The sequence below is a fragment of the Saccharomyces paradoxus genome, chromosome IX (genome assembly GCF_002079055.1).
Source record: "Saccharomyces paradoxus chromosome IX, complete sequence".
NCBI lineage: Eukaryota > Fungi > Ascomycota > Saccharomycetes > Saccharomycetales > Saccharomycetaceae > Saccharomyces > Saccharomyces paradoxus.
Window position 1 is genome coordinate 197,909 of NC_047495.1, and position 23,379 is coordinate 221,287.

At 38.2% G+C, this 23,379-nt stretch overlaps 12 protein-coding genes and 1 non-coding gene across 13 annotated transcripts; 3 read left to right on the forward strand and 10 right to left on the reverse strand.

Moving 5' to 3' along the window:
* Positions 1-52: 52 nt before the first annotated feature.
* AVT7 (Avt7p) lies at positions 53-1,525 on the reverse strand (the record flags this gene model as incomplete). The annotated part of the gene is made up of 1 exon (XM_033911074.1): positions 53-1,525. One exon carries the CDS (start codon positions 1,523-1,525, stop codon positions 53-55), a length of 1,473 nt encoding a protein of 490 aa, XP_033766965.1.
* A 244-nt stretch (positions 1,526-1,769) lies between these two features.
* Positions 1,770-2,243, reverse strand: AIM19 (Aim19p; the record flags this gene model as incomplete). Its single annotated transcript, XM_033911075.1, has 1 exon — positions 1,770-2,243. One exon carries the CDS (start codon positions 2,241-2,243, stop codon positions 1,770-1,772), a length of 474 nt encoding a protein of 157 aa, XP_033766966.1.
* Positions 2,244-2,594: 351 nt separating this feature from the next.
* On the reverse strand, positions 2,595-4,148 carry KTR7 (putative mannosyltransferase; the record flags this gene model as incomplete). Its single annotated transcript, XM_033911076.1, has 1 exon — positions 2,595-4,148. The coding sequence occupies one exon, from the start codon at positions 4,146-4,148 to the stop codon at positions 2,595-2,597; it is 1,554 nt and encodes a 517-aa protein (XP_033766967.1).
* Positions 4,149-4,374: 226 nt separating this feature from the next.
* Positions 4,375-5,358, reverse strand: SDS3 (Sds3p; the record flags this gene model as incomplete). The annotated part of the gene is made up of 1 exon (XM_033911077.1): positions 4,375-5,358. One exon carries the CDS (start codon positions 5,356-5,358, stop codon positions 4,375-4,377), a length of 984 nt encoding a protein of 327 aa, XP_033766968.1.
* A 289-nt stretch (positions 5,359-5,647) lies between these two features.
* Positions 5,648-6,745, reverse strand: CAB2 (phosphopantothenate--cysteine ligase CAB2; the record flags this gene model as incomplete). Its single annotated transcript, XM_033911078.1, has 1 exon — positions 5,648-6,745. The coding sequence occupies one exon, from the start codon at positions 6,743-6,745 to the stop codon at positions 5,648-5,650; it is 1,098 nt and encodes a 365-aa protein (XP_033766969.1).
* Positions 6,746-7,628: 883 nt separating this feature from the next.
* On the forward strand, positions 7,629-7,702 carry SPAR_Itrna4I. The gene has a single exon. It is a non-coding gene; the product is annotated as a tRNA-Ile (tRNA).
* Positions 7,703-7,871: 169 nt separating this feature from the next.
* On the reverse strand, positions 7,872-8,954 carry AIR1 (TRAMP complex RNA-binding subunit; the record flags this gene model as incomplete). The annotated part of the gene is made up of 1 exon (XM_033911079.1): positions 7,872-8,954. One exon carries the CDS (start codon positions 8,952-8,954, stop codon positions 7,872-7,874), a length of 1,083 nt encoding a protein of 360 aa, XP_033766970.1.
* Positions 8,955-9,440: 486 nt separating this feature from the next.
* THS1 (threonine--tRNA ligase THS1) lies at positions 9,441-11,645 on the forward strand (the record flags this gene model as incomplete). Its single annotated transcript, XM_033911080.1, has 1 exon — positions 9,441-11,645. The coding sequence occupies one exon, from the start codon at positions 9,441-9,443 to the stop codon at positions 11,643-11,645; it is 2,205 nt and encodes a 734-aa protein (XP_033766971.1).
* Positions 11,646-11,957: 312 nt separating this feature from the next.
* Positions 11,958-12,917, reverse strand: RCI37 (Rci37p; the record flags this gene model as incomplete). The annotated part of the gene is made up of 1 exon (XM_033911081.1): positions 11,958-12,917. The coding sequence occupies one exon, from the start codon at positions 12,915-12,917 to the stop codon at positions 11,958-11,960; it is 960 nt and encodes a 319-aa protein (XP_033766972.1).
* Positions 12,918-13,659: 742 nt separating this feature from the next.
* Positions 13,660-14,550, forward strand: SEC28 (coatomer subunit epsilon; the record flags this gene model as incomplete). The annotated part of the gene is made up of 1 exon (XM_033911082.1): positions 13,660-14,550. The coding sequence occupies one exon, from the start codon at positions 13,660-13,662 to the stop codon at positions 14,548-14,550; it is 891 nt and encodes a 296-aa protein (XP_033766973.1).
* Positions 14,551-14,866: 316 nt separating this feature from the next.
* On the reverse strand, positions 14,867-17,704 carry RPN2 (proteasome regulatory particle base subunit RPN2; the record flags this gene model as incomplete). The annotated part of the gene is made up of 1 exon (XM_033911083.1): positions 14,867-17,704. One exon carries the CDS (start codon positions 17,702-17,704, stop codon positions 14,867-14,869), a length of 2,838 nt encoding a protein of 945 aa, XP_033766974.1.
* A 387-nt stretch (positions 17,705-18,091) lies between these two features.
* Positions 18,092-19,501, reverse strand: SER33 (phosphoglycerate dehydrogenase SER33; the record flags this gene model as incomplete). Its single annotated transcript, XM_033911084.1, has 1 exon — positions 18,092-19,501. One exon carries the CDS (start codon positions 19,499-19,501, stop codon positions 18,092-18,094), a length of 1,410 nt encoding a protein of 469 aa, XP_033766975.1.
* Positions 19,502-19,949: 448 nt separating this feature from the next.
* SPO22 (Spo22p) lies at positions 19,950-22,983 on the reverse strand (the record flags this gene model as incomplete). The annotated part of the gene is made up of 2 exons (XM_033911085.1): positions 19,950-22,828; positions 22,929-22,983. The coding sequence occupies 2 exons, from the start codon at positions 22,981-22,983 to the stop codon at positions 19,950-19,952; spliced, it is 2,934 nt and encodes a 977-aa protein (XP_033766976.1).
* Positions 22,984-23,379: the final 396 nt, after the last annotated feature.

The following is a 23,379-nucleotide window of genomic DNA, read 5'->3' on the forward strand; positions in this document are numbered from 1 at the left end:
TACTATTAAATATATACTGTTTCATATATCTCTTGCATGATAATTGATCTGTTCAGGCTTCATCGGAACGATTGAATACAGTAACGTACAGAGATAAAAACATCACAGATATACCGTAAAAGACTAGCAACAAGCTACACCTTTTGTAAAACCTATCTCTTGGTGGAATCATCTTTCCAATAGCTAAAGAATCGGAACCTATTAACTTGTACCCTAATAAGCCAGGTAAAGTGAATGAAATAGATGTTGAACCTGTAGCTCCTACCAATGAAAGAACTAATGCAAATGACTCAACAGACAATGCCAAGGTGTACATGCTTATTAGCAGTAACGCTGTAATCCAGTAAAATCTAAACTTAACAAATGGTGCATGATGTTCGTTATCCCCGGCGACTGCCATAGTGCCTCTTTCATTATTGCTATTCTCTTGACTTTCAATTGAACCATTATCGAAGGTCCCATTAGGCAGTAAACGTTCCTGCTCGTTATAAGAGGTTGCATCGAGTGCATTATTAGACTGGGCCGGATCTTCTACAGTCATACTAATTGGTCTTAAGTTGGAAGCCCGAGTGTATTCGGAAACTTGTGGGTCCTCTTCGGGATCAGCGTCACCAAAGGTAATCTCAATCCAGATGATGACGTTGTTGACTGCTATACGCAGCGGGTGAAAGAGAAGTGGAAAGGAGAGAATTAACATTGATCCCAGACAGAATTTGCCAATCACTATCCAAATTGAGTTAGGATCATAGTTCAATATTAAATTACCCAAGGTTTTATTTCCAAAGGTTAAATATCCTGACAAACCAACTATCAGAAATAGTGCTGTCGACAGAGATATTGAATTATTAATGACTAAAGTGATATTTTCCATGCTATTGTCTTTTAGTTCATTTATCATTGGAAATAAGTTCATAGACCCCGTAAAAGCAAAAATTATAATACTAAAAGTCGATAATAACCCCTTGAAATCGTGGATTTTCCACCAGCATATGTCATTTCTTAACATATCTGTTAGCTCGCCCTTTCCTAGCTCAAACACAAAATGACTAAATACTAGAATTGATATGTAGGCCAGCGCGAAAAGACCCAGAATACTAGAATACTTCAATTGATCTAATTTTTTCACTAAACATAACGGAATAATGACCACAGTGGATGCAATAATCCAGTAATTCCTTTCACCACCAAATAGTCCCGGAAAAAGATCACCAATAAGAACCAAGTAGCTTAATCCAACACCAAAACATTGAACTATCATTGCCAGATCAAAGATTGGGGCTAAAGTGGGATAGGTGAGCATGCATAATGTGAAGAAAGAAGAGTTCCTTGGGTTGATTAAAGTCTTGGAACATTTAGAGAGCACAAAGAGACCCAGACCAGATGTTATCGCAGCTAATAATGTCAGAATAACCCCTACCAAAACCCCATCACTTTTAAAACTGTACGGAATGGCAAGTGTACCAGCGCCAACTATTGTCTTAACCAGATTTGCCGTAGACGAAAGAGCACTTGATGTAGCCTCCATGTCTTAGAATGATTTTTCTCTTTTGTATGCTATGTTTTAATTGCGGAAATTTGCCTTTCCGTTGACGCTTGTTGTTGACCTCTTATCTATTTGAGGGTCAAATCTGACTTCGGATGAAGAAGTTACAAGCGTATGATAAGAAGTGAACGATGTGGAAGGAAATAACATTCATACTAAGTCACGTGGTTCGTACAGATAATACACAAGATACAAAATTACATAGAGTTAATAGTAGATGCGAACATCATTGGAACCCAGTAGCAAGGAACCTTTGGCCGTAAAGGACAGCATTGGCCAATGAAACCGACGATAGTACCAACGGCCAAGTTCTTCCGTATCTTAATGCACTAAAGGACTTCTTACCTCCAACAATCAAATACAGGGCAGACCAAGTAGCAATGAACCCAGCCCCATTCTCTAAATCGTTGTCATAGATCATGTATGCCCCTATGGCTTGCATCGTAGAAAAAAAAAGGGCAGTCTTAGTGGTTATACCAACTCTGGGAGTAGAAGATCTAGAAAATACCCTTGACATTGGTATCGAAAGAGCAGGGGATTGTGTTGGAGGCACTTTGAAACTTGGGGATAAGACTGGAGTCGATGCTAATAGTGCTGCGTTGGCAAGTGCAGGATAAGGTGTCCTTGTCAATGCATATAGACGGCGAAATGGTGACAGAAGTTCATCTTTGGCATCATCAGTAACGGGATTAGCAGACATTTCTTGTGTGTTGAATATAATTGAAGGTGTAGTTTATTGTATCTTTTCGTTAGATTTGTCTTTTCTCTTCGCATCTCCCCCTAAAGGCCGTTTCTTGAAATATCTTGGACAAAATGAAACGATGCTTTATAAGTTAGAAGGGACCCACCCCCTTGGCCGAAGAATTGCAGCAATTGAAATTTTTAAAATAATACAGTAGTTATGTCGCTATTTAGACTCTCGTAAGTGGAGTATGAACCGTTTATCATGTAAGCAAACCGAAATGTTACCGTAGATATCAGGTCGGGTCTTGGTTGGTAAACTCTTTTATTGTTTTTGTTCATGCTTATAGATGTATAGAAAATGCTGTACCTATTCAATTACTCTAAAATTCTCTCTTCTAACCTCTTCAATCACGTCTTTATCCTTTATGGAGGGCTTGTAACAACCAGGAAAGTCCTTCTCATATTCCTTGCCGTGAAGCAATTCGAAGAAAATATCCATGCAAGGGCTAGAGTTGTCTTCGATATCTTCTTCTTTCTTGGGGCAGACGCATCGACACCCGCATCCGAAGTTATAACCCTTATCGAACGTGTTGGAATTTTCCTGGCTTTGTAAGGCATTCTTCGGACAATGTTGCAGCGATGAATGTCTATAGCCAATGTCCCTGAAGTAATGAACATCTTCTAGGTCCAGGATCATTCCCAACCCGATTGAATGGATTGGCGCGTCACCCCATCTTTCAGTCCAGAAACCTCCGGACTCTTCCAAAAATTTGAAATAAGCGTTATAGATCTCATTGTCGAATAAATCAACGCGGGCAATCTCAAAGTTACTCCAAAAGTGACACAAATTGTAATCTTCCCCTTCAATGGAATCCTCCAGCAATGGCACCTTAGAACGAGCCCTTTCGACCAAATACTGTATACCTTCCAAATCCTCCCCATTATTCACTTGGGCGCGATTCTCTAGCAAAAAGTCTACCATCAATTTTTCCGTCAACTTTGGTTTTGCCTCCCAGGGGAAATTCACCCACCTAGAAATTTCTTCATCCTCTGTATCTAGAATGTTATAGTTAAATGTAAATAATTTCCAGAGGGTGCCTAGATTATCCTTTAAATCTGCTGTTTTTTTGATAAAGCTTTTCGTTGTTCTGAACAGATTGGGGACGGTCCAGTATAGTTCAGTTATCAACACGGTAAACCCATATTTTTTGTTATTTTTGGCCATCTCGAAAAAAGGATCATATGAGATGTCACAAAAGAAGTCTACATCTGGTTCTATTCTCCAATACCATTCATACTTAGAGACTAATGGGTGCTTATAAAAGAGCCCGGAATAAAATCGGCACATTTTGTGATAAGACTCCATATTACCATACATTATACCGCGATCGTTTTGGTCTTCCAATGCAGCCTTAAACTGCAATGAATTACGAACCTCAGCAGGAAACTCCCACGTAATTTCATCAACAAGGCCAAACTCCACACTGGCATTAGTTGCAGCTTGGATTTGGTCCTTAAAATAATCTGTGAAGGGTTCATCATTCAAGAAAACGTATGGATATTTGAACCACTGATTGAAGTGGCCCTCTATACTTCTCATAGTTTTCAGTACGTCGTCCATTTCTTCGTTTCTTGTGAGCATAACAAAAGATGCATTCATTTTGGAGTAATCAGGATTTTGTAAGTACAAATTTGTATCGGCACAACCCCGGAAAAACGGCTCGTCTTTATCAGTGGAATAATCCTGGAAGGAGTAAGGTAAATTATTTGGATCATGTACAATATCTTTTGCGGAAAATGGCCAGTTGCCCAAACGGTAAAGTATGGCGAAAACACATCCCAAGAAAAGGAAGACATATCGCTTTTGTCGATACTTATCCAGCAAGAACCTTCTCACTTTTGGCTTCAATCTTATAGCCATGCTAATTGCATCTAAATATGATTTATATCTAGCTCTTTTCGGGACTACTGTGCTTATAATCGCAGACCGTTAGCTTGATATACACAGTAAATTTCAGCCATTTTTTTTTTCGTTTTTCATCTATATCCGAGAAAAGGAACCAAAAAGAAAAAGAGCTCAGATCGAAATACAACCGTCGTAGTATAATACAAATTTGAGGTAGAAAATTAGCAAAACATACAATTAATTATTCGGACCTTAGTTTGAAAGGAGCTGGAGGCTGGCCTGTTAATTCTCTAATTAAGGAAATGTCCTCAGTGACTTCATCTGGTTTCAGAGACTGTAAAGGCGGTGCGGTTTTGGTAGAATATCGTTGGGCCCCACGGTTTTTTTTCTTTTCATTTCCATTGCCATTGTCTTTGGGATTCTTCTCTCCAAATAAAAATGCATATAGATCAGTGCCTTCATTTACACCTTGTAAGAAATCCGAGTCAGAGGCCATACCTGACTTGTAGGTTAGGTTGTTGATATGGGGAAATTGTGATCCTTGTCTAGAACCTTGGCCATTACTTCCAGAACCATTTCCAGTTTGGAAATCAGATTCTTCTTGATTATTATTGTTACCTCTTGTTTCTTTAGAAGTGTTCCTTCTTCTTAAGGTTCTTCGATCGTTTCCAGCACCTGTGTCAGTAGCACTTTCGTTTGCTGTATCTCTTCCATACTCATTGGACGAAGAGTCCCAACCGCTTATTGTGTGGCTTCTCGTGTTTTTCTGGTACTGCGGCCTACTATAATTCATAGCATAGGAATGTACATTAGCCACATCCATTAGTAATCTTTCCTCCTGTAATTTCTTTATTTTTTGCTCTATAGATGAATATAGTCTTTCTTTGCATAATTTGATGAGCTTCTCGTGCTCAGCCTTAGCTTTCTCGATATCTTCCTGAAATTCGATACCGGAACGAGAGACACGGTACTCTTCAAATAGGCGTAGTCTGACTAACTCTAGGTCTCTTTCTTCCTCTAAATCTCGTACTTGGCGAGCGTATTGACCATTATCACCTTGATGCAGAGAAGTTAGATCAGTTTGCAGTGCTGTCAGCCTATCTTTATATTGATTATCTCTCTCTAAATAAAAATTCTGATAAATCTTGTTTACTTTAGATTCGATATTAAATCTTCTTTTGTCCTTGCGGGACAAGTCCTTGTTACTAACCTTTTGGATAGCCATCAGTTTCGAATACAATGCACACGGAGCTCTACAGTTCCTCTTGTTCTCTTGAAGCTTTTCCAAGGGTTCATTTTACCTGAAAAATTGTTTGCGTTTTTTCTTCCTCAAACCTCAGGCGAAATCATCAATATATAAGCTAAATTATTGGAAAAAAAGATACCTGAACATATAATGGAGTATAGAAGAAGAGAAGGATTAAACGAAGGCTGATTTTTGAGCCGAATAAAGAGGTTTACATACATCTAATTTGTTGGGTGCAAATTTTTGTGATTACAGACAAGAATTATGTTTATTTTGTAGCTAGCTTAGTTTTCGAATGCGCCACCCATTGGTCATGACGTGCGATGACTTCTGGAATTATCATCTCTTCAATGCTATGGTGTTTTTCATCTAAACGTACCCAGTCTCCTTTTCTGTTTTCAGGGGATACAAAAATTACCTGCTTGTTTCTCGTTTGTAAAAGGTTCCCAATGACCAATTGATGGTTGTATCTATCCAGGGCCTGCGTACACTTGTAAAGCAACATGGATTCATCGGTTTCTAGTTTGAACGAAACAATCATAGCTTGAGTGGCCCATGATTCCACCAGTCTTCTCAAAAACTTAGGGACAGGGTCAAGGTTCACAATAAGTTTACCATCAGGTGTCGTCCTAGTCGTACCGTCAGTGTCATTATTTGCTCCCATCTTACTGTTGTCTCCCGATTGAATCTTGTGCTGAGGTAGTCTTGAATATGGAACAAAAAAATCACTGACAGCAGCAGCTAAATAGAACAAGCAACCACTATTATTCAATAGCTTGGCTATACTTTTCAGCGACCATAAGTATTGGTTGACCGTGGTGAATGGCAATAGGAGTAGTTTCTCCTCTTTCTCCATGTATTTTTCGTATAACTTTTTGTTCTTTAAAACATTTTCAGCAAACTCAGGTTTGATTTTGCCTTCAGAATCAATATAATCCAAGAATAAAGTGTCAATGCTATGGGAGAAGGACCTGTTATACGGAGTTAATGAGAATTCCCTGTGTAAGAAAATGACACTGTACCCGTTTGCTAAGAACTGTTCAGCACTAGATGCACCACGAGTACCGGCAGAAAAATTATCAATAAACCGTACTGTATTGTTTTCCAATGGAACAGTAGTACCACCAGAGGTGATAAGAACTATTTTGTTCCTTTTCAGGGAATATTGCAAATCAATAAACTCTTTAGCGTCCTTAATTAATTCATCGATATAAGCAGGCTTAGGGTTAGTCTTGAAATATTGCTCTTCCTCAGTAGTGTAGGCGACTGGAAACAGCTCTTCTTTGATTGTACGATCAATGGCATGACTTATTTCAGTAACGGACGTATGAATTTGAGGCCTGTTGAGCACGGGTAGAGGCGGCATGGCTATGGTATAGAGAAAAAGGAAGCGTCGGCTGCTACTCTACACAGTATATGACAATTACTAAATCTGTTGTGTTTAATTGTCTTAGCTTCTTATACAGATGTCCTGTTGGTGACAATGCCTTTTTAAAAAAAAAAAGCGTTAACAATAGGTCACTCCTCCGGTTTTTTGTCGTTTGACGAATTCGGGTCATCGAATTCTTCCCTTACCAATAAAGCTGTTGGGAAGATATCTAAAACGGCTCCTATGTAGTAAAGTTAGTATACACAGGCACACAATTGAGAGCTCCTTATTTTGTCGTAATTAGGTTAATTCATGTGATGACCTTCGTTGCCCGATACTTCGTAGCATTAATCATTCATTGTTTTTCTTGATTTTTCCAGCATACATTGTCATTCTGGTATAAGTCGACGTGAAAAAGAATATATTATTGTTGGAATGAAATTCTAACATCGTCTATCGACTAGTGTTCATATTACCAGTATATTATTATACACGGTGTAAAAAGATGACATAAAGATTGAGAAACAGTCATCGAATTTAGTGGAAGCTGAAATGCAAGGATAAATGTAATAGGATAATGAACTGACATATAAAACGAAAGAAGAAATAAGAATATTGTGTAGAATTATCGAACGTCCTTTTGTGGACTCCTGTATCCTTGAGGAGAACTTCTAGTATATTCTGTATACTTAATATTGTAGCATTAACGACATCGGAATTCTAACAATTATCTAATTATTCTGCTGATAATTAGAGGTTAATAATAGTATTAATGAAGAACTAAGTACTGATCTTCTTATACTATATAAGAGAGGTGTATAAAAGTCAATAATATTCTGTTAAGTAAGTCGATAAGGTGAAAGTCAGACGTCAAATATCTGGTCTCTTGGCCCAGTTGGTTAAGGCACCGTGCTAATAACGCGGGGATCAGCGGTTCGATCCCGCTAGAGACCATATTTTTTTATGAGAATCTCCTAGAAGACTAATAGGAAATGCAGGACTCTAGCCATGAACTTTTCTTTACTTTTTACTACTGTATCGATATAAAACCCCTATAAATATAAACATATGTGTTTGTTTCAATGAGAATAAAATAAGAAATAAAAAAAACTCTCATGTCATTTCAATAACGCCCGTTTCTCTGCGCTTTGTTAAAAGAGGGTGGGCCCCTCTTGTTCTTAGGTCCCCTGGGAAAGTCCTGCCTATTGTAGTTAGACCGGCTTGAATAATCACTTGTTCTGCTGTTTTGGGTGTTTCTGGGAAAATCTAAAGGATGCGCCTGAACTTTTTTATTTTTCGTTACTTTGTAGCTCTGTGGGCTGAATGGAGACTTCCTCTTCCTGTTATTACTGTTTTCATAACTATTGTTGTTACTATTTTTGTTCCTTGTAGATTGCATTTTGTTCTTCCATTTCATTTTATCTCTATAATTTCTTGAACCGGGGAGATCGTATGCATCGTCGTTATATTCGTAATCAAACAAATTGAATTCTTGTTCGCTATCAAAGTTTTGCCCTTCAGAAGTTGCGCGTTTATAGTCCTTCAATTGATTAAAATAGTGCTGTTTGAATTTTACGGCCAGGTTGTCACCGCAAAATGCACTTCCATCAGTGTTCGGCACTCTGGATGACCTTCTTTCGGCACAGTCATCACCAAAATGACCGCCGTTCCCACAGTTATAACAGAAAACAGTTTGAAAGTCAAAGTCACCATTGTTGGCACTTTTAGTTTTTAACAAATAAGATCTCCAAATACTAGGACATCTTTCTCTCGAGTGTCTCTTACTATTGCAAAGCGTGCAGAACACCTTCTTCCATTTGTGAGGACACTGCGATTTATAATGGCCGTTTGCATTACAATTAGAACAGATAATAGCCTTGGGGCAGTGCTGTGAGTAATGATCATCCATAAACCCACAGTAAGTACATATCACATGGGGACAATTTCTTTTCAAATGCCCTCTTTGCGAGCAATTATTACATTTTGGCTCCGCCTCCATTATTGCACCATTTGAGTCATAATCTTTTATTCCAAAATACCGTCCTTGGCCACGCAAAGTTCTCAGTTCCTCTGGGTTAGCATCTACGTCCTCTATGGACGGAGCCAATAATTTATTAAACGATGACGAGTCGCCTCCTGTCGGTGTTGTGTCCTTCACAAACGGCAAGCTATCCATACTTTCCACCTCAGATAACAATGTCGACATAATATCTTCACTCCGTGGTTGGGTTCCTTTGCCTCCCTCATATCAGAATGCCTAGCCTTTCACTCATCGCATCGCTAATTTTGCAATTTTTCATTTTTTTTTATGAACCAAGAATTTGAAATGTTAGTCAATGTGCCTAACAGCCACAAGAAACAAAGACAAAGGACAAGCGCTTACCGAACTCGCCATAAAAAGATCGAACTCACACATTCAAATAATATTTAAATGTATTTACAGATATACCATTGTGTACGTTGACACGAATACCCTCTTTTTATTGCTTAAATCACTGTTATCGCAAACAATAGAAAATCATCTCTTACGGCTATCTTATTGCTAGAAAATTTTTTCGAGGATTTTTCACTTGAAAAAATGATACTAGCGATGGCAACAAGAGGAAGATACGTCGTGCGTTAGATGATGTGTCATTTGAAAGATTACAGGCTAAGATAGTTTTAGCAGCAAAGCAAAGAAAATAGAACTGAGATGAGTGCTAGTGAAGCAGGTGTTGCTGAGCAAGTTAAAAAGCTGTCTGTCAAGGATAGTAGTAATGATGCTGTGAAGCCAAATAAGAAAGATAACAAAAAATCCAAGCAACAGTCCTTGTACTTGGATCCTGAACCAACTTTCATTGAAGAAAGAACTGAAATGTTCGACAGATTACAAAAAGAATACAATGATAAAGTTGCTTCTTTGCCACGTGTTCCATTAAAGATTGTCTTGAAGGATGGAGCCGTTAAGGAGGCCACTTCTTGGGAAACCACTCCAATGGATATTGCCAGGGGAATTTCTAAATCTTTGGCAGACAGATTGTGTATTTCTAAGGTTAATGGACAATTATGGGATTTAGATAGACCATTTGAAGGCGGGGCCGATGAAGAAATCAAATTAGAACTATTAGATTTCGAATCTGAGGAAGGTAAGAAGGTCTTCTGGCATTCGTCTGCTCACGTCTTGGGTGAATCTTGCGAGTGCCATCTAGGTGCCCATATTTGTTTGGGTCCTCCAACTGATGATGGGTTCTTCTATGAAATGGCTGTTAGAGATAGTATGAAAGATATCTCTGAATCTCCAGAAAGAACCGTCTCTCAAGCTGATTTCCCAGGATTGGAAGGCGTTGCCAAAAACGTTATCAAGCAAAAGCAAAAATTCGAAAGATTGGTCATGTCCAAGGAGGATCTTTTGAAAATGTTTCACTATTCGAAATATAAGACTTATTTGGTTCAAACCAAAGTTCCAGATGGAGGTGCTACCACAGTTTATCGTTGCGGTAAATTGATTGATTTATGTGTCGGCCCCCATATCCCACATACTGGGCGTATCAAAGCTTTCAAACTATTAAAGAACTCTTCTTGTTATTTCTTGGGTGATGCCACAAATGACTCTCTACAAAGAGTGTATGGTATCTCCTTCCCAGACAAAAAGTTAATGGATGCTCATTTGAAGTTCTTGGCCGAAGCCTCCATGAGAGATCACAGAAAGATTGGTAAAGAACAAGAATTGTTCCTATTCAATGAAATGTCTCCAGGTTCTTGTTTCTGGTTACCACATGGTACTAGAATTTACAATACTTTGGTTGACTTGTTGAGAACTGAATACCGTAAGAGAGGTTATGAAGAAGTCATCACGCCAAACATGTACAACTCCAAGTTGTGGGAAACCTCGGGTCACTGGGCCAATTACAAAGAAAACATGTTTACTTTCGAAGTAGAGAAGGAAACTTTCGGTCTGAAACCAATGAACTGTCCAGGTCATTGTTTGATGTTCAAGTCTAGAGAACGTTCTTATAGAGAATTGCCATGGAGAGTTGCTGACTTCGGTGTTATACACAGAAACGAATTTTCTGGTGCTTTGTCTGGTTTGACTCGTGTCAGAAGATTCCAACAAGATGACGCTCATATCTTCTGTACTCATGACCAAATTGAATCCGAAATTGAAAACATTTTCAACTTCCTGCAATATATTTACGGTGTCTTTGGATTTGAATTCAAGATGGAATTGTCCACCAGACCAGAAAAGTATGTCGGGAAGATTGAAACCTGGGATGCTGCTGAATCAAAATTAGAGTCTGCCCTAAAGAAATGGGGTGGTAACTGGGAAATCAATGCCGGTGATGGTGCTTTCTACGGTCCAAAGATTGACATTATGATCTCTGACGCTTTAAGAAGATGGCATCAGTGTGCCACCATCCAATTGGATTTCCAATTACCAAACAGGTTCGAATTAGAATTCAAATCTAAAGATCAAGATAGTGAGAGTTACGAAAGACCAGTTATGATTCATCGTGCCATTTTAGGGTCTGTTGAAAGAATGACTGCAATTTTGACTGAGCATTTTGCCGGTAAATGGCCGTTCTGGTTATCGCCACGTCAAGTTTTGGTTGTACCAGTTGGTGTTAAGTATCAAGGATACGCTGAAGATGTCCGTAACAAATTGCACGATGCAGGCTTCTATGCTGATGTTGATTTGACCGGTAACACTCTACAAAAGAAGGTTAGAAATGGGCAAATGCTAAAATACAACTTCATCTTCATTGTTGGTGAACAAGAAATGAATGAAAAATCCGTCAACATCAGAAACAGAGATGTTATGGAACAGCAAGGTAAGAATGCCACTGTTTCTGTTGAAGAGGTTTTGAACCAGTTGCGTAACTTGAAAGATGAAAAGAGAGGTGACAATGTCTTAGCTTAATGAGATTTTATGTAGTCAGATTTTAACTTATTTAATTTATGTTTTGTAAAGAATAAATGAGTATGATGTAGGAATCTTTCCACCGTTAGCGAATTTTATTTTTTCTTTTCTCGATGCGATGTGCGCGAACGCAACATAAAAGAAAGCAATTTGCTATGCAGATGGTATTTTACTAGCAGTGTTTATGTAAGTGATGTTTAAAAACAAATTCAGGAACCTGCGCTGAATTTTGCGTAAGTGTATACATACATGTTTTAGTGACCATTGGGAAATTTGCTTTCAATTACCAATGTGTTATTATTACCTTGTCACCTAAGAACGGTTTTCACCATTTCTCTCACTCTGCAGTAGACGTTGATATCTATCATCAGAAGAGATATTATCGGTACTATCACCACCGTCGGACAACCCTGAGATAAACATATCGGATCCACCATTTACTGAAGCATCTGGCTTCTGTGACTGATTTCTCCTGGTGTTCCTTATAATTTCCCATGATGTAAGTGAACCGTTGTCGCCGTTCCTGATTTTTTCCCAGGAAGACAGCGCATGGCTGTCGTCTTGTCCTCCATCAGCTGGGTCAGGAGATTCTCTGCCTTTATTACGATACAATCCTATAGGATCCCTTTGGTTCATGAAGGGCGAGCCATTGAAAAAACCACCCTTTTTCATTTGCTGCAGTTTGACTTTCGGATCTGGCAATCTTCTCTCCGGATTTTGGTACGTAATGTAAAAGTACATCGACCATCTTGAGGGGGAGCCTAAATCTAATAGCCGCATCATGTCGTACTGTCTCTGATTCCTCGAAACCTCTTTTGTTTGGTCAGGTTGAGCGGCTTCAAAGTCGCTATCACCATATTTGTTGGAATAATTATCCTTCAGGACACCTGTAGGGTCACGTTCGTTCAACTGTCGTGTATACATGGACCTACCAGCAACATTTGTAGCGAAAAATAAAGCCATTACACCCAAGACAAAGTTCCTAGGCACCTTTACACCTCTAATTGCATTGGTCTTGTAGTAACGATAGGCAAACGGAGTCAAAAATACAGCTGAAAACCCAAGCCAGCCACCCCACATCTCAGCCTTAGCAATGGACCTATAGGCCTTCGATAACTCTAGTCTATCTCTTGCGTCCAGTAATTCGTCTTTCTCATGGAATTCAATAGCCTTTTCATAAGCTTTTTTGAACCATGGCCTCTTCATAAAGGGTAGCTCATTCTCCATTTCCTGTCCATTCTGAACATATTGTTGTTCTCCTTTTCCCAACATCAGCACTTTATCTTCTAGTTGAACTTAGACTGCTTCTGAAGAAGGCAATCATATTGAAGACTAACACCTGAAAAGTTCCAATCTGCATCAAAGTAAATCATAAGTCTTGTCACATTGGCCCATGGGGCTTTCACCCTTACCTGACTTAAACCCGCGGAAATAAGGTCCGTTTTCCTCTTTACTGCCAAAGAAAAAAAAAGTACGGAAATAAGACGGAAATTAATGCATGTCACCAGTGACGAAATTTCCTGTTCTGAACTGTTACACTAATTAGTGAAATTCGTCTCTTTGAAGATCGACTAAAGCAGTACCGCTGATATAAAGGGAATTGAGTGTTACAGCCTGCTGAGATGGAGCATTTTATGGCACCGCACAACCTTACAAGCTGCTATATAAGATACACCGGGACAATAGTTGCTAAAGTGGAATTTAGAAGATGGTTTTGACGTAACGATGATTTCACTATTGAGTGCACAATTAAAGTAGTGATATCCGGTTGAATTGGTGCTGTACCATTGTTCAAAATCACTCGTCTTGCTATTTATGTGCGTAATTCAGCGCCTTTAATAAGAGAAAGAAATTCTATTTTTAGTTTTTAAGGTGATCTTGCTTTTCTGTTGATTCTTTTCAGTTTTTTGTCAAGCGAAAAACTAAAGCTACTACAGAAAAACACGTCAAACTACGTTAGTAAGAACCCGATTATTAAGGGCTCGGTAAGGAACATAGAAACTAACAAGAAGTCATGGATTACTTTAATATCAAGCAGAATTACTACACGGGGAACTTCGTGCAATGTTTGCAGGAAATAGAGAAGTTTAGCAAGGTCACAGATAACACTTTATTATTCTACAAGGCCAAGACCCTTTTGGCATTAGGCCAATATCAATCACAGGACCCCACTTCTAAGCTTGGTAAGGCCTTGGATTTGTACGTCCAGTTCTTAGATAAAAAAAACATTGAGGAATTAGAGAGTTTGTTGAAGGATAAACAGAGTTCACCATACGAATTACATCTTTTGGCCACTGCTCAAGCTATCTTGGGTGACTTAGATGCAAGTTTGGAGACATGTGTGGAAGGTATTGACAATGACGAGACAGAAGGGACTACAGAACTATTGCTACTTGCCATCGAGGTTGCTTTGTTGAATAACAACGTCTCGACTGCGTCCACAATCTTTGATAACTACACTAATGCTATTGAAGATGCTGTTTCTGGTGACAACGAAATGATTTTAAACCTGGCTGAATCATATATCAAATTTGCTACAAACAAAGAAACAGCAACATCTAATTTTTATTACTATGAAGAACTATCTCAAACCTTTCCTACTTGGAAAACTCAATTGGGACTGCTCAATTTACACTTACAGCAAAAAAACATAGCTGAAGCTCAAGGGATTGTCGAATTATTACTTTCTGACTACTATAGCGTCGAACAAAAAGAACACGCTGCATTGTACAAACCTAATTTCTTGGCAAATCAAATTACGCTTTCTCTTATGCAGGGTCTTGATACTGAAGATCTGACAAACCAATTGGTAGAACTGGATCATGAACATGCATTCATCAAGCATCACCAAGAAATCGACGCAAAATTCGATGAGTTAGTGAGGAAATATGATATCTCCAACTAGTTTATATAATATTTCATACCTAACAGAAGTATTGGAGAAAAATAGTTCATGTATATGCGTATATAATATTTTGATAAAGTCCAATAAGAATGGCACCATACATGAGGTTGACATGATTTAAACATAATAATATAATTTATAATTAACAAAGCAGAGAAATTATTTGTCAAGGTAGAATTATGGGTGAAGTAGCTAGCTTTCATAAGATAAAAACAGTTCGATGATTTTCCTTTTTAAATGTATGTACACTATTATATTTATTTTCTGGAATTTTGAATTGGTTCTTCATTTTCTGTACGACTATGCATCCTCTAATTTAAGCAGTAGGAAAGTCGACATTATCTTCGACCTTAAATGGGGTTGGAAGTGGAGCGTTAACATCTTTCATTTGTCTGACAGTTTCAATTAGCTCTACAGGTTCTTTAGGTTCCTTATCTCTTAAAACTACAACGCCGTTGTTTCCTTTGAATTTACGTACAGGAACAAATCTGTCATCCTTAATAAAAGAAATATATCTTGATTGTTGAGGTAGTATACGAGTCATATTATCAACCTTATAAGGCTTTGAAGAGTACTTATTTTTGTAAAATTCTTCATCATTTTCCTTTGTTTCCTTTATGCCTTTTTTGTCCGTCTCCCTTTCCTTTTCTTTTTCCTCGTGCTCTTTTTTCTTTTCTTCTTCATTAGGGCCCTTTTCCTTCTTTGTCTTCTTTGCTCTTGCTTTCGCTCTTGCTGTGGTGGAGAGAACTGCCGTTGCCACCTTCTCTACTTCTTTACCACTTGCTTCCTCATACATCTTCGGATAACTGAAAGCATCTTCTTTAGCATAACAGTTCATTTGGAATTTAGGTATAGCCTGATCGCTACCCCGGATACCGATGACTGTTGTTGGAGTGAAAGAAAGAGACAAAAAGTGAGACAGTGGGAACCAGTACCAGAATTGTGAGAACATGACCAAACCAACCACAGACTTGGTGTCCAATGTGCCTGTATCCGCATTTTCCAGCTGAATTGTAACATTACGCCCACCAGCGTTCATTATGCCTTGCGCCACACATGCACCGAATTTAGCTAAACCTTCTTGGTGTTTATTCGTAATCACGCTCAAGAAATTTTTGTTAATCTCAGCAACTTGAGGGTTTAATTTTTCTGTTTGCTGAATTAAAATCATAGATAAAGCAATCATGGCAGCTTGACGAACAAAATCTACAGGATCCTTTGTTAGTGGATCTAGCACGTCAATAGCTGATTGTAGACCTTTGCCAGCACAAGCAATTCCAAGAGCGAATGCAGTACCACATCTGACATGGGCATTATGCGATTTAGATAAAAGTTGGACAATCCTTGGTACGGTAGTATAATCACGTAAGAGAACAAAACCTAATGCGATGACTGCTGCCCTCCTGACATCATCGTTAGAATCTGACACTGCCACGTGCAGCAACCTCTTGACAGCTGAATTATTGCCCGTACCCGCATACGCTAACGCGATTGTGAATGCACCACCATAACGTAATAAGGATTCATCACTTGCTAACATCTTAGTAATTAAAGCATCAGCCAATTCTTGACGGCCGTAATTTATTAAGGCTAGGCCAACGGCTAGACCACGAGTAATGTTACCATGCTGGGTTTCTTGAGAATATGTAAACATATCGTGAATGGCTTCAGGCTTACCTGTTCCTAGCATACAGAGACCCATACCTAATGCAGCAGCTTCTCCAGATGTAGCAGAGTCATTGTACAGAACCTCCTTTAAGGCTTCATAGACTTCAATATTAGCAGAACCCATAGCAGCAAGACCAATACCTAAGGAAGCACCGTGTAATAAAACATCTACATCTTCATCGCCAGTGGTTCCACTATTCTCGACTATTATGTTTTTCAAGTAGTCGGTGGTGTCACGACCAAAACCAGCGTAAATTAAACCCAAACCATACAGCGAACCACCTTTGATAAATCTAGAAGAAGCTCGACTGCCTGGTAAGTAAGGGGCCATAACTTTTTTACCCTCTAATAAATTACCTTTATGAATGACACCTAAAGAGGCTGTAGCCGTAAATTTAGCCCAGTTTTGAGCTTTGCCTAACCATGGCAAGTTCGCCTTGATGAACGAATTGTCAGTCGTACCAGCGTGCATAAAACCGTTGGCAACACTGACTGCGGTATGGAACAAAGAAAATTTCCCATCCAAAGCTGATTTAGACTTGTTCAAAAGTCCAATGTCAATGTTTTTATTATTCAAAAGGAAGGTGTTGTAATAATCGCAGGTCGGTAGACCTGATAGAATGTTCAATAAAGCAGAATCGTAACCCTGAGCAGTTAATTCGGTTACTAATATCTCAAGTAACTGTTGAGACGCAGATGAAACTAAATCGAAAGCAATTTGGGCAGATAATCCTTCATCATTTTCTTCCTTTAATTTCTCAAATAGCTGGAGCGCCAATCCGGCATCATTCAAATTTACAACCACTTTATTGAGCGTCAAGTAATCGCAATTAGACATATTCATCAGAAAATCAAAGGATTTTCTTAATATTGAGGATCTAAACTTGGAATTTGTCACGGTAGTTGTAGCTAGAGTCAATAAGTAATTGATGGTTTTAACATTTTCAGAGGAGGAATCCTGATCCAATTTGTTTTTTAAAGCACTTTCAATGATATCTAGTCTATAACCTTCCAGGGCAATTCCTAAAGCTAATTTTAGTTCTGAAGCTTTTAAACATTTTTTTATCATCCGCTCAAAAATGGACGTCAACTTTGGGTCAATGGTATCCTTAGTGTAAAATTGTTCGTCCTCAGTGTATTGTTTGGAGGCCTTTTGGACATACATCTCAATGCTCTTTGAGACTATAGTTTCAACAAATTGGGACTGTTCATCTATATCAAAACGATCTTTTGCTGCAAGCGCATACTTCACAGCCGATTCGTATTCACCAAGATTGTAATAAACTTTAGAGGCAATCAAAGCAGCCATTTCACGGTCAGAAAAGGTATCATCATCATACAATGCTTCAATATCCGGCAATTCATTCGAGATCTCAGACCATAATTGGTCTACAACATTGTTTATAGATTCTAAGGCATATGTCTTAACGGAATCCTGATTCTCTCTCAATAATGCTAAAAGTGGAGCAGCAGTCGTCAAGGACATCTTTTCCAGTAATATTTGAACACAATCTACTTTGGGTGGTTTTTTACTAGATAGAGTTCCACAACATTTTTTCCCTTAGATTTAGAGCATTCCTTATATGTATCCAGTTTTGCCACCGAAAATAAATGAAATTCGGCCCTTCTCCTATTGAAAAGCACATTGATATTACCCGCATTAACGACCTGGGATAATAGCAAAAAGAGACGGCATATCAAAAGACCTTGACTGATCATAGTCCGTCCATCATAAGACCGCATTTTGTCAAGGCTAAAAGGCAACCAAAAGTTTTTATTCTTTCCCTCTATTTCGTTGCAATAGATCTTACGTACTATGAGAAAATGGGAGGATTGTGAATCTACATATATGTATATATATTTATCTGGGTAATCAGTATAAAAGCCTGATAGAAACTTTGGCAGAGGTTTGGTTCAACTTTTCATATATATCCTTGATTTCGCTTTGATTAACAGAAGAAATGTCTGCCATTAGATAAGCGATCTCACCATGAGAATCAGAAAATTGTTTTTCAATATTGTGATCGGATAAGATATCATTAACTGTCTTCAAAACACCAGGAACGTTACGATGAATATACAAGACACGTACTGTGTTCTCTTGATCGTAGTCCAAGGACTTCAGGCTGACTTCTGGGAAGTTCACAGAACCCACGGAGTTACCTTCATTAATGTACTTAGATAGGGACGTTGCCACTTCAATACCAATAGCACTTTGAGCTTCCTCAGTAGAACCACCGATGTGGGGTGTTAAGATAATATTTGGTAATGACACTAATTCGGAAGTCCAACTATTCAAATCGTCGTTGAAAGAGCCTTCACCATTTTTAGCCGGTTCATGTGGATAAACATCCAAAGCGGCCCCTGCAATTTTGTTAGCTTTCATGGCTTGGATCAAAGATGGAATATCTACGACAGTACCTCTTGAAGCATTGATGACATAAGCTCCGTCCTTCATAGCAGCAAATTGTGGGGCAGATAACATTTTTTCGGTCTCAGGAGTGGCTGGTACATGTAATGTTACAAAGTCAGATTTATTCAATAATTCATCCAGTGTAGAAACTTGTCTGGCAGTACCCAAAGCCATGATTGTCACAATGTCGTAATATAGCACATGTAAACCCATGGCCTCTGCAAGGACTGATAATTGTGAACCAATGTGACCATACCCGATAATGCCAAGAGTTTTTCCTCTTACCTCCCAACATCTAGAAGCGACCTTATTCCATGTACCTGTATGCAGTTCAATGGATCTATCACCTAACTGCCTTGCTAAACTAATGATCTCAGCAATTACCAATTCTGCTACAGATCTTGAATTGGAAAAAGGCGAATTGAAAACAGCAATACCTTTACTGGCGGCATACTTCAAGTCTACTTGATTGGTACCTATGCAAAAACAACCAATACAAACTAGGTTCCTCGCATGTTGTAGTATTTTTTCAGTCAATCTAGTTTTTGATCTGATACCAATGGCGTGTACATCTTTGATTTTTTCAATCAATTCATCCTCAGGCAAGGAAGACTTGTGAAATTCCACTTGATAACCCTGGTCCTTGAAGATTTTGATTGCAGTTGGATTGACATTTTCCAACAATAAAATTTTCATGTCACCAGTAGAAAAAGGTTTTAAAGCTTTTGGCTGCTTTGTAATGCTTACACGGCGAGGTAGCGTGTTCATGAATGACTGGGTTGGTGAGGTCGAGACCGCACCTGGAGAACCAGAAAAGTTCATAGCACGTTGGAATGAATCTTGCAAATTATCGGTGGCTGAATTAGACATTTCAAGGAAGAGAGACCCGGGATCAGTGTATGTTATTTTCCAATGTTACAATAGTCTGCAATAAAAATCGATACGAAGTATTTTTACTGTAGCAGCTCGCAAACTTCTTATGTACTAAACCTGAGAAATTTCAGTACTTTTCATAACGGTGACTCGTTCTCAGCATGAAGAATCTAGCCCACAATTAGTCTGAACGCTGTCCGGCTGACGGCCAAAATTCTTCGGTGTAAAGAAAAATTGTGGCATTTTGAGTATTTTTTGGCAGAAACAAAAGTATATTATTATTGATAGTGCACGTGACATTATCGAAAACAATAGCACTTGTTATCTATGCCATGAATTTAACAGCCACCAACTCTATCACATTTCTCGGCACGGGTGCAGGCAAAGACTGCTGGAAAATTAAGGATCTGCCAGTATAAACGACAGTAAGTGGAATCAATAAGGTTTATTTAGCGATACTATTGATGTCGATATTGGCTGAGCTTGCTAGAGACTCCCACAAAGAGTACAATTGCTCCTGCAAGCCTTCATTAACCATGTTTGCGAATCCCATTGAATGTTTACACCAAACAATTCCGTAGCTTTTGTTGTCTTTGATTATGTAGTTGACGCCGATGTTCCAACAGTAAGTGGCTATAGTTTCTAACTCTGTTTGGAGAGCACAATCTGTGTCCTGAAAACTCAAATGATTAATATTTAGAATTTTAAAAACCCTCTCCAGTATGTGTAGTTCGACTTCGTGGTTAAGATTAATTGCATTTTCCAGCAACATTCGCAGCCAGTTACAGAGTTGCGGTTCCTTTACTTCGGTGCCTATGTTTCTGTTTATTACTGTTTCAATTATCTCTACGAGAATACCTTTCGGTAAATCTTCCATATTTGAGGAGATATCAATCAATAGTGCATCCACGCGGCTATCTTGATATAACTCCGTTTTCTTCAATATTTCTATAATCTTAGTTTGGTCAGGCACCATTAAGACGCTTTCCACATGAATAGTCAATGCCTCCAGAAAACATTCATTCAATGTGTTTCTATCCTCTAACGATGACCCATCCTTAAATTCTGAACTTTTTTTCATAAAATTTATGTTATTAACTAACTCTCCTGACTTCTCATAAATGTCCCGATATTTTTGGTGTTGGTCTTGCTCTACTTTCTCTTTGGCTATTATCAGCTGCAAGATTGTGGCTTTGAACTTCCAATATGTGAAATGATACATTTTTGGGAAAGTGAAATCTTGAACAGGAATAAGATCAATAAATTGAATGCAATACTGGGGAAACTCGAAGAGGGAGAGGGATTCACAAGACTGATCAACTAGGCACTTTACAGCGACATTATATGAAAAAGAGGCAAACCACTCGATTTCATTCACAGCCACTGATTGCTGATATATTACCTCCTTCTCAACGTCTGGGGGCAATTGATTTAGTAATTTCACAGTTTTGAGAAATTCGAGAGCCTTCTTTAAAAGTCTCTCCACTGTCGGCAAGTAATTTATGAACGTTTGTAAAGACTCCTCTTCTGATACTTTGACAATCATCTGTAAAGTATATCTGAGGACACTTAGTGTCTGTGAACTCGACGTAGATGATATGTTTTGCGAACTGCTTTTGGACTGCAATTTATCAAAAAGCATCAAGAGCCCTTGAACCGATAAATCTGTTTTCCGTCTGCATTCTGCCACTGCTACTATAAGAGCATCTGTACTCTTTTCATCTTCGGACGACTTTATCTTCTGAAGACATGTAAGTGCTTCCTCCATTTTATCATTCGCTAGATAAGGCTGCAGCATCAAAAGTTGACACAGGGGAGATTGTTTGTCCCCTTCATCCATATCCTGGTAGACTTTGAGGGTATTGGAATAATCTTCAATTTTGTTATAGACAACTTGTAGAGCCCTTTGGATTTTCCCCCGATCAGAATAATTTTGACTAATAACATCTTTAAGTGCTAATTTGTAAAATCTAATACTAACAACGTACTTTTCCATCTTTTCTAACTTTTTTCCAGTATTCCATAATAAAGTTATTACGCAAGAGATAGCATGTTTGGTGAGGGGTTCTGAAACTATTCTTTCCATCTGAGTGCAAAAATCCTCTAAACTTTCCGCTACCTCGGAATCATTCATTGTTTTAGATTGTGTTGTAATTAAAAATCTGGAGCAAATTGCCTTTTCTAAAAGCTTTCTGTCATTCTTAGAATTCAGCTTATTGATTAACAAATAATCGAGACACACAATAGATAATTTGGTGTCTATTTTTGATAGGTCGTTGATGGAAGCCATGACAGCTTGAAAATTTGACATAACATTTACTGACATTATCATTCGCATGAGAATTTCCTCTACGGTGCCTGCCGGATTTGGGATATCTTTCCGTTTTACCAACTTAATAGCCAGTATAAAAGGGTCCGCTTTGCTTGGATATTCATTTTGTAAAAGACTCAAATAGTGATCACATTGTTCGAGTTCAAAAGCTTGTGGGTATCCTTCAACTAGACAATTTGACATAAAAATCAAAACTGAGTACCTCAAATTACTATAATCAGTATGTGATTTCAAATTCTCCACAGGGAGCTCCAAATATCTTTCCACATCCTTTAAGAAAGAGATTATATTTACATCTATTAGCTGAGTTTCAGGATTATTACTTTCTTTCAACATAATTGTGGAGTTATAGATCATTCTGCATAATTCAATGAGCAAATCTGCGTCCATGTATTTAGAGTTATCAGTGATGTTTACTTTTGAAGTGTAAATTTTGGCTGTATCCAGGTCATTTTCCGAAAGACATAATTGGAAGTTTACTAAATAAAACTCGAATGTCAGTTTTTTGAACTCAGTTTTCTCTTCGTTAGAAAATTTTTCTACATGCTCATTGATTACCTGTAAGTATTTTTCTGTATGTTGCTGTGTGTTAGCTATTAGATCTCCAATACGATGTTCACTAGCGCTTTTGAAAGAACTGATATAACATTTAAAGTTTCTTAGGAGGTTGCTATTTGTCCGAAACAAAGCCTCATGGATAGAGAGAAGCTTGGTTGCAAAGATTTTACATTTGCAAAAGACTTCATTAAAGTATTTCTCCGACGCTTTTTCAGCTTTCATGGCAATGGTCAAGGAATTCCATAGACTCGATGCCGCATTTTCCAATTTCAGGATAAGTTCCTCATCTAAAATAACTGTAGTGGTTCTGAATGATCTATCGTATTTTTCTGCAATTGGATACAATGCGCTTATTTTATTATCTACTATGATCAGATCGTCCTTTTCCAAATTTTTGGCCGCATACACTTGTGATGTTATCCATGTTGCAGTTTCTTATATTATCAAAAATAAAATAAAATAAAGCTTGTTAGTTGATAATGATTGTTTAAATGAAAGACAATGAGGGGTATGTTTTCATATCTTAATATATACCGCATAACTCAACCAAGGTTTTTCTAAAGGTGGAATTAACGCTGATGTCTGACATTAGGATTGGTAGATTGATTTATTACAGAGGCTTTTTACCAATATTCCTAAAAGTGTTACTAGTCATGGAACGGTCATTAGCAACCTTTGCTCTTTTCACTTTTTATTTATATTGCAATTAGCCGCCGAAGTTTTTTATTCTTACGCACGAAAATGAAAATGAACAAGGCAACCAAGTCAGAATCAGCGTTAAGTATATAAAAGAGTTGGATAAAATATTGTGCATATTATATAAAGTTTCGCTGGTCCGAGAAAAGATGATTTACAAGACATGTGAAGGACCCAGGCAAGTGGACATTACTCATTATTCTCTCTATCTGAGGTCAAATGATGGCGCTTTCATTTTTCTTCTATAAAACCATCAAAACGACCATGAATAGTTCCAAAGCTCCCTAAA